This window comes from Passer montanus, unplaced genomic scaffold (assembly GCF_014805655.1).
Source record: "Passer montanus isolate IOZ18808 unplaced genomic scaffold, ASM1480565v1 scaffold83, whole genome shotgun sequence".
Classification (NCBI taxonomy): Eukaryota; Metazoa; Chordata; class Aves; order Passeriformes; family Passeridae; genus Passer; species Passer montanus.
The window spans coordinates 348,332-360,495 of NW_024373590.1; the positions used below are offsets into that span (position 1 = coordinate 348,332).

The 12,164-nt window shown below is 39.7% G+C and overlaps 1 protein-coding gene across 1 annotated transcript in view; it reads left to right on the forward strand.

The window, feature by feature from the left end:
* Positions 1-1,398: 1,398 nt before the first annotated feature.
* Positions 1,399-12,164, forward strand: part of SRFBP1 (serum response factor binding protein 1) — a 65,769-nt gene continuing 55,003 nt past the window's right edge. Inside the window, exon 1 of the mRNA XM_039733137.1 lies at positions 1,399-1,545. Within this exon, the coding sequence (XP_039589071.1) occupies positions 1,516-1,545 (30 nt within the window). The 5' untranslated portion in view covers positions 1,399-1,515. The remainder of the gene's footprint in view (positions 1,546-12,164) is intronic.

A 12,164-nucleotide genomic window follows, 5' to 3' on the forward strand; every position in this document is an offset into this window, starting at 1 on the left:
AAGTATTTTCAGCTGGCTCTTTACAGATCGAGACGACACCCAGACTGCTACTGAACATCCAGCATCACCTTCAGAAACATCCTAAATGGAACTTAAAGTAACACTTTGAAAAGACTAGTTTGGGCTAGCCTCACTAGCATGTAAGTCCTGATAAAAAGCACAGTCAAGGGCGATTTTGTTGCAGTTCACGCACAGGAGATGCCTAAGCACCCGTTAGAAATCAAACATTAAAATATAACAAGTTCCAAATGCTAGATCCTGCAGATAATATGTATTACAGAGACAGCTGACAACAGTTGTATTTGTTTAAATAGTCAGACTTCAAAGGAGAATTCCAGGCACAACAGTGCCATCCAGGGGCCAGCTAATTGCTGGTAAATTTCCTCAATTTTTTTTTTTTTGGGGGGGGGGGGTAGTTTGTTTTCTTTTGGTTTTTTTCTTTTGTTTGGTTTTGGGTTTTTTTGTTTTTGTTTCTTATATAAAGAAAACTTGGTTTGTTTAAAACAATTTCCCCAAATATTTTCAAATATGACCTCCGTTCTTTTGAATACTGCAGCAGACAAACAGGAATGTAAAAAAAAACCAAAAAAACAAAAAACAAAAAAAAAACAACAAAAAAAACCAAAAAAACCCCAAAACCAAAAAAAAATCCACAAAAAAACCAAACACCGTGATTCATTCTCTAAACATATTAAGCTTTGCTTTCATTCAAGCACGGGTATTGCAAAAGTTTCAATAAAAGAATACAGAAATTTAAATCAACAAATTCTTCTAGCACAAGAAACTGGCAATGATGAGGAAAGTTCTGATGAAACTTTGCCAAAATTTTCAGACTGAGACATTACTCAGTCCAAAACACATGCTCAGCCACACTTCACCTAGCTATTTAAAATTAATTATGTATATAAAAACTTCACACAATCAAAGCTTCAGGACGTATAGCTTCTACACAGCCCTGAATCTTCCTTCTGCACAAAGGGGAAAGTCCATCTGAAAATTGTACAGCACTTTGGAAACGGAGACGGTTTTGTCATGGTGCAAAGCCCAGAGCTACGGCAGCGGCCACAGCCTGCTCCTGCAACGCGTTCCACCCAGCAGCAAAGCGACGGGAAAGGCAAAAACCCCAAAAATATTTATATCATAAACTAGTCGTGGGGGCGGAGGCCACTTCAGTTTAAGGATTTGCAAACGTACATTCCCCGGATTAAGCAAGCAAGCCGGCCGGCGATGCCAGGCACATCGCCGCTCGGCGACACTTCAGGTTTCGCCTGGTGGGCGGCGGCCTTCCCAGGCATGACCCCAAGGCCCCGGGGCGGCCGGGCTCGGATCCGCCCCCTGCCCGCGCCGCCCACGGCGAGCGAGCGGCAGGCAGGAGCCCCAATCCAGGCTCTTTAGCCCCGTTTCGAACCAGGGCTCCGGGGCGGGGCGGCAGCGGTCTCTCGGCGCCTGCGCGCGGTTTCGGTTCGTGCGGCGGCGTGGGGAGCGCCCGGAGCGGCCTGGGTGCTCTGCGGCGCCATGGCCCCCGTGCTGAACCTCAACAACGAGGTGAGACGCGCGGGGCGCCGGGGGGAGCTTGGCCGGGGAGGGCTTGGCCGGGGAGGGCCGCGGCGGCGGATCGCCCTGCGAGCGAGCCGGCTCGGGGCCGGCCCTGCCCGCAGCCGGCGTGGCGGCCTGGAGCCGTAGGGAAGACCGCAGGTGGCTGCCGCCGTCCCGCGGCGTGGGAGAACGCGTCCCGTGGTGCTGCAGCTCAGCTGCGATGAAAACAAACCTCCGTCGGGTGAAGCCAAGCTGCTTGTAGGGGTGTGCCGCGCCATCTCGACACGTGTGCCTCGGTGCGACGTCCTGGCCCCGGGTGTCGTTTCGTCACGCCTGTCTTGCTGTGTTCGTGTTCACATTGAAGTTTTGCAGGTGACCCAGCCGACCCACCTGCCCCAGCTGCCTGTCTCCCGGATGGCAAAGATATTGCCTTGTTTTCTTGGACATGGAGGGACTAGACGTGAAAAATTGATAGGTTACAGCTAATTTCTTCCTGTTCTGTAAGAAGTTTGGTGTTTCATATTTATTTCCGTATATTTTTTTTTCTTCTTTATAGTGTGAATTCGGTTATGTGTGTTTCACTTATGATGGGTTTTGGTTACATATTTGCAAATCATTGTGCACAGTAAGCCTGACACAACTAAAGTAACTTTATTTTAGGTGTTGCACCAACAGTTTAGAATAGCTGGCAGTTCTGCTGAGTATGTGTGATACCAGCACCTGCACTTAGCACTGTGCGATTCCAGAATTCCTACATAACTAACAGCTTGATTACAGTTATCAGCCGAACAAAAATTACTTTGTTTTAAGCATGTGGTAACTTGAAGAGGCGTTAATTTGCAAGTTGATTTCAGGAATTTAGTCAAGTGTAGCCTCTTCATCAGGAAGAGTGTTTGATAGATAAAGTCAAGATACTTACTCAGTTGTTTTTGGTTCTTGCTGTTAACAAGTGTATGGTCAGAAATGAGTGATTTGACGTTGAAACATACTTGTAAATCACCAAGGAAAGAAGAGGGTATTTCATTCATTGTGGTAATGTGGACTTCTTGTGATTGATTCACATTTGGGTGATGTTTCGTAGTCTTTCACCATGAAAAATGCTAGTATAACAAGGGATGAAGACAGAAGCATTCTTTGACTGAGGAGCTCTTCAGAAAAAGAGTACAGTAAGTTTCTGCCCAAAATATTGGAAAATTGCAGTAAGGACACTGGGAATGCCATTTCATCTTACAATTCAAACATAACTTTCTCCTAAGAGAAAACTAAAAGTTCTGGAGGAGATAGCTTTTACAAGTTTCTACAAATAGTATACAATCTGTAGTAATAGGTCCATCTGAGATGTAAGGTAGGACAGAGGCTGAAATCCTGGATGCCATTTCTTCAACAGGGTCAGAAGGTCAGACTGGCTTAGAGTAGGATGAGACCTAGCGTGAGTAGATTAAAAAGTGTTTTCCAGTTCTATGCATATGTCCTTTTGTACGTGTCAGAGCTGTATTAATTACTGTGGTGTTTAGTTATAAAATGTAAAAGAAATTATTTATCAATACTTTGAAATGTAAAAGAAATTATTTATCAATACTTTGATATTTCATATCTCTATAACAGATACCCTCTGTGTATTTGTTACAGAGATGCCCTTGTAAGAATACATTTTATGAGTAAAAATCAGATCTTCATCTAATAAGAGATGAAATGGAGGAATTTTATTCGGACCATCTTTAAAGGAATAACTTTTGAAAATGCAGTCTGTTAAATAATATTTCTTGTATATTCTTCAATTTGCTAAGGGAAAGTAAATGTGGAGGAGCTCTAGTCTGTGCACCTTCAGCTTTTCACAACCAGACAATACTAGGGATCATATGGGTTTTTTCCCATCAGGTCATATACACTAGGTATGATGGTATTTGTGGCAGAGACAACCTTGTCACCCTTATATAGCTGATAAACTTGTTTGGTGGGTTTACAGCAGTCCAGTATCTGAAGGGAGTCTACAAGGAAGCTTGAGAAATACTATCTCTACATGCCTTTGAGAAAAGTCTAAGAGGGAATGGCTTTAAATTGAGAGAGAGTAGATTTAGATTAGATATTAGGAAGGAATTCTATGCTGTGAGGGTGGTGAGGCACTAGCCTGTGTTGGGCCCTGCATATGTGGATGCCATGTCTCTGGAGTTGCTTAAGGCCAGGTTGGATGCATTCCAAGCAACTTGGTCAAGTGGGAGATGACTCTTCCCATTGCAGCAAGGTTGGAACCAGATAGTCATCTAGGTCCCTTTCAACCCAAACCGTTCTATGAAATTCTGTAATATATATTTCATGGGTTAATTCTAGCAAAGAAAGACTTCTGCTTTTAATTAACAAAAAGTACCATGTCATGGTAAATGGTGGATTCTTAAGGAATTTTAGAATGATAGATATAAAATTTTTTTTTACCAATTTGCCTTTTGTTTACAGGAAGAACAGATATTCTTAAGACCAATGTTTCTCAGTGATATAAACTGGCACTTATCCTAATGTTAATTGGCCTTTATTTTAATTACTTACTGGTTTTTGTTTGATATTAATAACTAACAAATAGTTGTAAGCATCAAAAAGCTTGATACCACATGAGAGGTATATGTGCTTTGAAACTAGAGGACATTTAATTGTGTGATTATTTAGTGATGATGGTGGTTAAGAAAATGCTGTGGGGAAATGAGACAAATAGTGGGCTGTGATGCCTGTGTCCTTTCTGAGGGCTTTGGAAGCCATTGGCTAATTTCAGAGAAATTGGAGAGGAATGGAGACCCCAAAAGTTATTGGGCTTTGGGGTTTTTTAAAATTATAATTTGCTTAAAGAGTAATACCTCCATGGAGCAATAGTCTCCCCACTGTTCTGATCTATGGGAAGCAAAGAATGACGATGTTCTACTGTTTAGGTGACTGGATGAATGAGAGATCTAAGGTAACTGTACAATGTTAGGACCCAAGGTGAAAAGAGGAAATTGCAATTATTGTGATGAGGTGAAATAAGACAGAAAATAATAAGAAAACAATAATATTCACAAATAATTAGTTTAGATGTTTTGTTAATATTTCTTTTAACGAAAAGAAATATATAGCAGTGTAAGTGCTTTAAAATGTCACACTATTTCCATGTTAACAAGTAGGACTCGTGCCAAAAGTGTATAAATGTTTTCTTAAGTTTTCTCTAACTGAATATATACCTTGATAATAACAGAAAAAATAAGGTTTTAGCAGAACCCACAGTCAACAAGGTCCAGTAATTTTAAGAAGCCATCTTCCTGCTAGTAGATAGCATGGTACAGTTTCAGTGTGACTGCGTGACTGAAAAATTGAGATTGAAAAGGGTTAAGAAACACCATTTTTTTGTAATGCGGCCATCATATTACTGTATGGGATTGCTGCTTTTTAATTACCAAGGAAGAATGGAGTGGGTGCAAAGGAAATAAAACCCAGAAAATTGGAACTAAGTGAAACAGTGAAGACTAGAGTCTTTAGGAAAGAAGACCATGCAGTATTTCTTAACCATTTTCTACTCATTGTGTTCACTGAAACAAAGGAAAGCATAAGTTGTAGAATGAAAATTTCAGTTTTGCAGTACCATATTCACTGCATATGGTCTTACTTTTGAAGGGTTTGTCTGTATTAATCCTAATTGTATTCTCCAATTGTGGTTGCTCTTGCAAGCAGGCGGGTTGAAGGTATAATTTTAAAAACCTATTGCTGTCTTGAATATGTTTCCTATTTTAAAAGGCTTTCTAAGAAATTTCAGGTGTCTTGCCACAGAATAGCTTCCAAAGTTAAACTTTTCTTGAAACGTTTGCTAGATGGCAGCACGTAATCATCAACTACCATGGATAAGGGCTAGTTTCAAGGGAAATGGCTCATGTTTAATGTGAAAAATTATCCTTGTTGATCAGCAGTACACAATAATATGAAACAGAAGCTGTTGAATGGGAGCCCTACAGATTTGTAGGTTTTTTTTCAGAACCTGTGCTTCTTAAATGATGTTGTTCTGCTTTTACAGCCCTAATCTGCTATCAATATTGAATTATTGCAACAAAAAATTCAATTCTCTTTCTACTATTTTTTTCCTTTTTTTAAATGGTGTTCTGTTTGCAGCTACCTCAAGAGGCTATGCTGCAGAAAACTCATGAAGCTAATGCAAATGAAGTCTGTATACAGTGTTGTAAAAATCGCTGTTCTTATATATACCTAGATGAGTGCCATAATGGCTACAGTTGAATAGTAGTAAGGCATCATATTATATAATGCATTATTATATTATAGTTGAGAGTAATTTCTGTCTATGGGACATGCGAATCAAATTTTCCAGAATTGATTGGATATCAAAATTTTGCTATCAGTTGAATTTTTCTCTTTAATTTGATCATATGTGGACAAAATAATTTTTCTCTGGATTTACAAAACTACAGGTTTTAGATAATAAAAAGTGATGTCTGTATAATGCTTGTCGTCTACAATGGAATTGTTCTTTTTCTTTCCTAAAAGTAGGCTCGAGATAAAACCATACTTGACAATGATGCGTGTGCGCACATATTTTTCAGCCTGTCAAGCAAAGTCCAGACTTAAAATTGTTATGTAGGGAGCTTAGTAATGATATTCAAGGTGATAAATTCCACTTACAATGTTTTGGGTCCCAGCACTTTGTGTTGTGTTGTGATAATCTACATGGCAACACTTAGCTCTTCTACTCTTTAGATTTAGTGCTGACATCCTGGCCTCAGATTTAGCCAGGCAGCAGTTTAGGTAATGGCACATTTAGAAAGCAGTCTGGACATGTGAATTAAGAATTTAGATTGGTGTATTGCAAAGTCAGGTATGAGTAGCGTGGCTGATAATGAAAAAATCAGACAAAAAGCCATGGGGAATAACCTTAACTTAGTGAGAAAGTTAAAGTTATACAGTCCATGAAGTCTGAAACTGCAGTCTTGAGTTTTAGCTGTAGTTTAACAATTGTACAGAACTATATCTGTAATTATCTTTTATAACAGTACAAACAGAAGTAAATATATATTTGGAGATGCTTATATAAAGACTGAATTGTCTTGGAGTGGCATAGGTAGGTGTTGTGTTTGTCCTTAGGTGTTCAGACACAGCTAAGACAGAAAACAAAAAGGAAAGGGCTATTGAAATTGCATTTATACATGTCTTCATTCACAAACTGAAGAAAGCTCAGGTATATCCTTTGATAAGTAAATAACTTTTGGTCACTGAAGTTTCAGTATGTCAGTAAAGAGAACATGGTCTGAACGGAATATCAGGAAAGATTAGGGAGGGGGAAATTGAGCGGGTCATTCATTCTTCCTGGAGCTGAATTGATTTGTATAACCAGGATCTGCCTCATGATTTCTGCAAGGTGCGCCAAGTGTGAAAGGTCTGAGTATTTACCTATGCTAGTCCTTAGTGTATTATATATTTCTAGTTTTTATATGGTATGTCTAGCATGTCTGTATAAATATTTTTGAATTGATGATGAAATTAACTTAAAGTTTTTTAGTCTTTGAATGGTCACCATTTTTGCAAGAAGCATTCTGTACAAAGTGAATATTTATTTGCAGTTACCCAAGATTTTCCGTATTTTCAGCCTTCTTCAGCGTTGTGTGTGAGTAGCTTGTCATTCAGATGTGATATACCTGTCTGGATTTTTATAGATTTAGGATGGTAACTTAGACATACAATTCAAAATCTTGTTTATTCATGGTCTGTTTTTTTACTCACATTTTATTCTGTAAAAAGCGAGAGAGTTTTAAACATTGAAGCACCTTCACAAAAGGCTTTTTGTGGAGCATTGCTTTGCAGCTCAGACAGATGAGCAGTGCCCCTGATGGAGTGTGATTCTCTGTGGTTTCACAAGTGTCTGGACTTGCTGCTTCTGAATCTGGGGCTTCTCCCTCACCCATTCCAGCCATGTGGTCTTGCCTCCCGCTTCTGTGATCATAAGAAGTTTGTTGCTAGTGTAGTTTTTTGCTGCAGATTGATGGTAACAGGGTCTTCTTACAAGCGAGTGGGAGCAACAGCAACGTGGGAGCTGAGATGAGTGGGACGGGCACAGAGGTAAAGAAATGGACTGTCATACCACAGTGAGTGAGTGAGCTGTTTGGTTGGCTGATAGAGCTGTGCTGTATTTCATCATTCACAATTCACAAAAGGCACCTTCACAATGTGGAGCATTGCTTTGCAGCTCAGACAGATGAGCAGTGCCCCTGATGGAGTGTGATTCTCTGCGGTTTCACAAGTGTCTGGACTTGCTGCTTCTGAATCTGGGGCTTCTCCCTCACCCATTCCAGCCATGTGGTCTTGCCTCCCGCTTCTGTGATCATAAGAAGTTTGTTGCTAGTGTAGTTTTTTGCTGCAGATTGATGGTAACAGGGTCTTCTTACAAGCGAGTGGGAGCAACAGCAACGTGGGAGCTGAGATGAGTGGGACGGGCACAGAGGTAAAGAAATGGACTGTCATACCACAGTGAGTGAGTGAGCTGTTTGGTTGGCTGATAGAGCTGTGCTGTATTTCATCTCACTTATGTGTTTCTCTGTAAGCAGTGGCTTTCTATGAAATAAGCATAGAATTTAAGAAGGGTATTGAACCAGAAAAACCTACTGTAGGATGATATATAATGTGCAGTTATCTTGTCTGACAGGTGTTCTTTTACAGATGTTAAATAGCAGTCAAGTCTGTAAAGGCAGGAGAATTACAGAGCTCAAAGGGGAAGCCAAAGGAGTCCCTATATTTGTCTAATCTTGATAGCTTTACATAATGAGTTCCTAGGAGACTTGTTAAGAATCAGCTTTAAAGAAAAATCTTAGAATTTCAGTGGTGTCTAGGTGTACAGGTGCCTAGGATGCTCTGTGGTCAAAACTGAAGCTGAGGCTGGATACTGGCGCTGCCAAGATCTGTTTATCCCTGATGATTTGTGTTCTTAAATACTTCCTTGAACCTGGTGATACAGTCTCTTGTATGTCACTAAGTTTATATTTCTTTTTTGGGAAATGTGACTAAGGGGGGAAAAATGGTCTCTTGTCTGCGAAAGAATAAATTGTAGTCTGGTAATAAGTAGAGGAAAATGGTAGTATTTGAGCTGTATTTCCAACAGTAATTAAGAAATTAACACTTGCTACTCTCAGGGACTTGTTGAAGCATGATGCTTCAATGGGTTTCTTTGAAAATGCTTTTTGCTGTCATGGGCAAATTGATGTGAGCATTCAGATTTTTAGTGTATTAGATCCAAGGATCCAAATAGCTTCTATTACCTAAGGTATTATGTGATATTTTAAAGTATATTCTTAAGCCTTCCTTACAATGATCAAAAATAATTCTAGATGGAAACTTCCAAAATAACATTGACAGAGTGCTGTAGAACTACTGTGCTTTAGGCAGTTCGAAATACTGGGCAGCCAGTCCAGTGCAGTGATCCAGCATCTCACTGAAATAAAGTAGCTACCCCCAAAGATCTATTTTTATGCTATCCTCTGGGCTATGTGGTAATCAAGGAATCCCTTAGGGCAATCTCATATTTGTGTCTGGTCTCTTTGTATAAAAGGGAAGTGAGACTTCAGGTGAGGCATCTGACCAGTTCCCTGGTATTGGACTAAGCTGTGAGATGTCTTAACTTCTCGTAAGTAAAAATACATTATTTTTCTTTAAGGCATAAAGCTATCTGAGGGGGAAAAATTTTTAGTTTAATGGCTTAGTTGTTATAAAACTTTTCAGTAATTGAGAAAGCCAATGTATAGGTTCCCTCAGTCTGAGGTGAGTTGATTCCTGTGAATCTCAATGGCCAGCAGAGTGCACTAATCACAAATATTAACAAATACTGTTGCTGGACTACTGTCTGGCAAAGGGTGATTTTGTGGAGTGAGGGGAGAGCCTGGTCATGTGTTTCACCAGTGGGAGCATTTCCGTAGGAAAAGTCCTTGACTGTGCTCCAAGGGCTGCTTATCCAACAATTAGCATAAAATACATGAGCTCCCTGAAGGAGAAACTGGCACTCAGAACTCTTTACTCCTGACAAAATTTTTCGCTGGTCTGTAGACAAGTTCTCTTTTGCTGTTGTCTCTGTGATTTATGAGCTGTATTTTATCCTGTACCTATACAGTATCCTGGCCAAGCCATTTTCTTGAAGTAGAAACATTTACCCTAGATTCCTATACCAGGTTATTCGGTTTGTTAGGTGCCCCAGCATCTAGACTGTTCCTCAGATGGACTCCAGTTCTTGTACTCTCCTGAGCTATCTGCCAATATGGTTCAGATGTATCACAGAGTCTCTGCCTCCTGGTCGACTTAAGCTGGCTTAAAGTTCATGTGTGACCACTTCAAAATTATTCTTAAGGTAGAGTGGCTAGCTCTTGGATACTTTTGAAAAAGTATGGGTGTCTAGGATGCTTTGTGGTCAAATTGAAGCTGTGGCTGACTACTGGCACTGCCAAGATCTGTGTATCCCTGGCTCGCACATGGTCTTAAATACTTCCTTGAAGCTTGTCCTGCATTCTCTTAAATGTCACTAAAGTCAGTCTAAAGTCTTGGAAAGGCATATAAACAAGTTATGAGAACTGAGAAAAGATAAATTTCTGCACGATTCAAAACTAAACAGCTAATCTTTTCCATCAGTTCATTTCTAAGTACACTGGCAAATCACTGCGTTTTTTTTGTATATTACAAGTCTATGCAAAGTTGGAAAGCAAACACGGCTTTCTTTTTAAACTCTGGAATACTTGGCAGCAGTCATTTTAGCTCTATGGAAATGCATGTAAAAATTCTTGCATTAGTTGTGTTACTAATAAATAATTGTAGGCACAACAGTTTCTTGAAGAAGGAAAAGAAAGTTGTGCTACATAGGGCTTGGTTTCTGTTTAAAACAGTTCAAGTGTTAAATTGCTGACATTCTTTTACAGACCATGTAAATGTCCTAAGGAAAAAGTCTTTTGAAAGCTTATGAAATTTCCAAACTTATACTCTGTGAGATAAAATTCTGAGGAATTGTGGCTTTTTTTTCCCTAGGAACTGTTCCAGCAGCTGTTTCTAAAGTTTCTAGAGTTGCCACATCATCAGTTTTACTAATATTAGCAGCAAATTCTGATCTGCTTGCTCACAAGCAATCACAAATTTTTTTTTCAGATTACTGAAGCAATTAACCATGGCTAACAAGGCAGTTTTTTACTTCTGACACTATTGTATACAGCCATTATTGGACTACTGTACTTGAGGACAGGAATGAAAACTTTTTCTTAGCTCAAGTGGTTTATATAAAGTGTGTGTGGTAGGCCACGTAGGCTAGTAAGATGCTCTCATAAAACAAAAACATCTGTGGTTCCTTGGTGTGGTAGTGTGCAATAATGAAAAAAACATGCAAACGGTCATGGGAAACTTAGTAACTTTTACTTTAAGGGAACTGTGAGGTACTTGCAGTACGCAGTGTAGTTTCTTTTTATTAAATGTAATTTATGGCTATATATGCCTGAGTAAAACACAATTTAAAAATAGTTCTGTTACAGTAAATGGGCGTAATTGCTTACTGCTGTCATTGCAGAGGTCTTTCAACAGCCTTTACATTGCTGGGTCTGGAACTTGGTGCTAAATTAAGATGGGAACAAGGCTGAAACGGGTGTAGAAGGGAAGGTGTGGTGTTAGACTTCTTCATAATAGAATTTTGGGGCTTGGAGACAGATATGTTCCTATAAGAGAATAGTAGTCAGTTGTGAATTCATTGCAATTCCTCATTGGTACGTAATGATAAAATTCTTTTCAGTTTGTCTTGTGCCGCAGTAGTTGAGAGAAATTAATGGAGAAGTGAAGTGGCCAACTACTAAATTCAGTTACTCTTTTAAATGTCTTTCAAGTCATATAAAGTAATTTAAAAGTCTTTTACTGATTTTGTATGAAAAAAGTAGCATTGTTACTTCCTTTGCAAACAGGGGTCATAATGATACCTGTTTATTCATATGGCATTTAATACCAAGTGAAACTGCATAGAAAAAGAGGCTGAGGTGGATTGCCCTCTACAACTACCTAAACGGAGGTTGTAGTGAGGTGGGGATTGGTCTCTTTTCCCAAGTAACAGGACAAGAGGAAATGGCATCAAGTTGCAGCACATTGGCTGTTAGGGAAGATTTCTTCACCTAAAGGGTTGTCAAGCGCTGCAGCAGGATGCTCAGGGTAATGGCTGAGTCATTATTCCTGGAAGTATTTAAAGGTGTGTAGATGTGGTACTTAGGGACATGGTTCAGTGGTTGGCTTGGCAGTATTTGGTTTATGGTTAGGCTATATCATCCTAAAGGTGTTTTTGAGTGTAAATGATTCTGTGAATCCTCTCTGCTGTTTAATGAGGACACATATGAGAAAACATAAGGTCATGTACAGGTACATTAATATAGCAAGAGATGAGCAGGTAAAAGCTGTTTGCACATGAGACTGGTAAGAACTGTTCTGAATGGCAACTGGTTCAAAGGAATGAATGGTGGATTTCATCCAGGGTCAGGTGTCACTGAGGAAATGCTGCAGAGGTTGTGAATAGCACAGGGGAGCATACCTTACATGGATAAGATAGGAATTCCAAACAATATTAAAGCAGTTAAGGTGATTGCTTGCTCCTGCAGAAGGAAGTGGCGGAA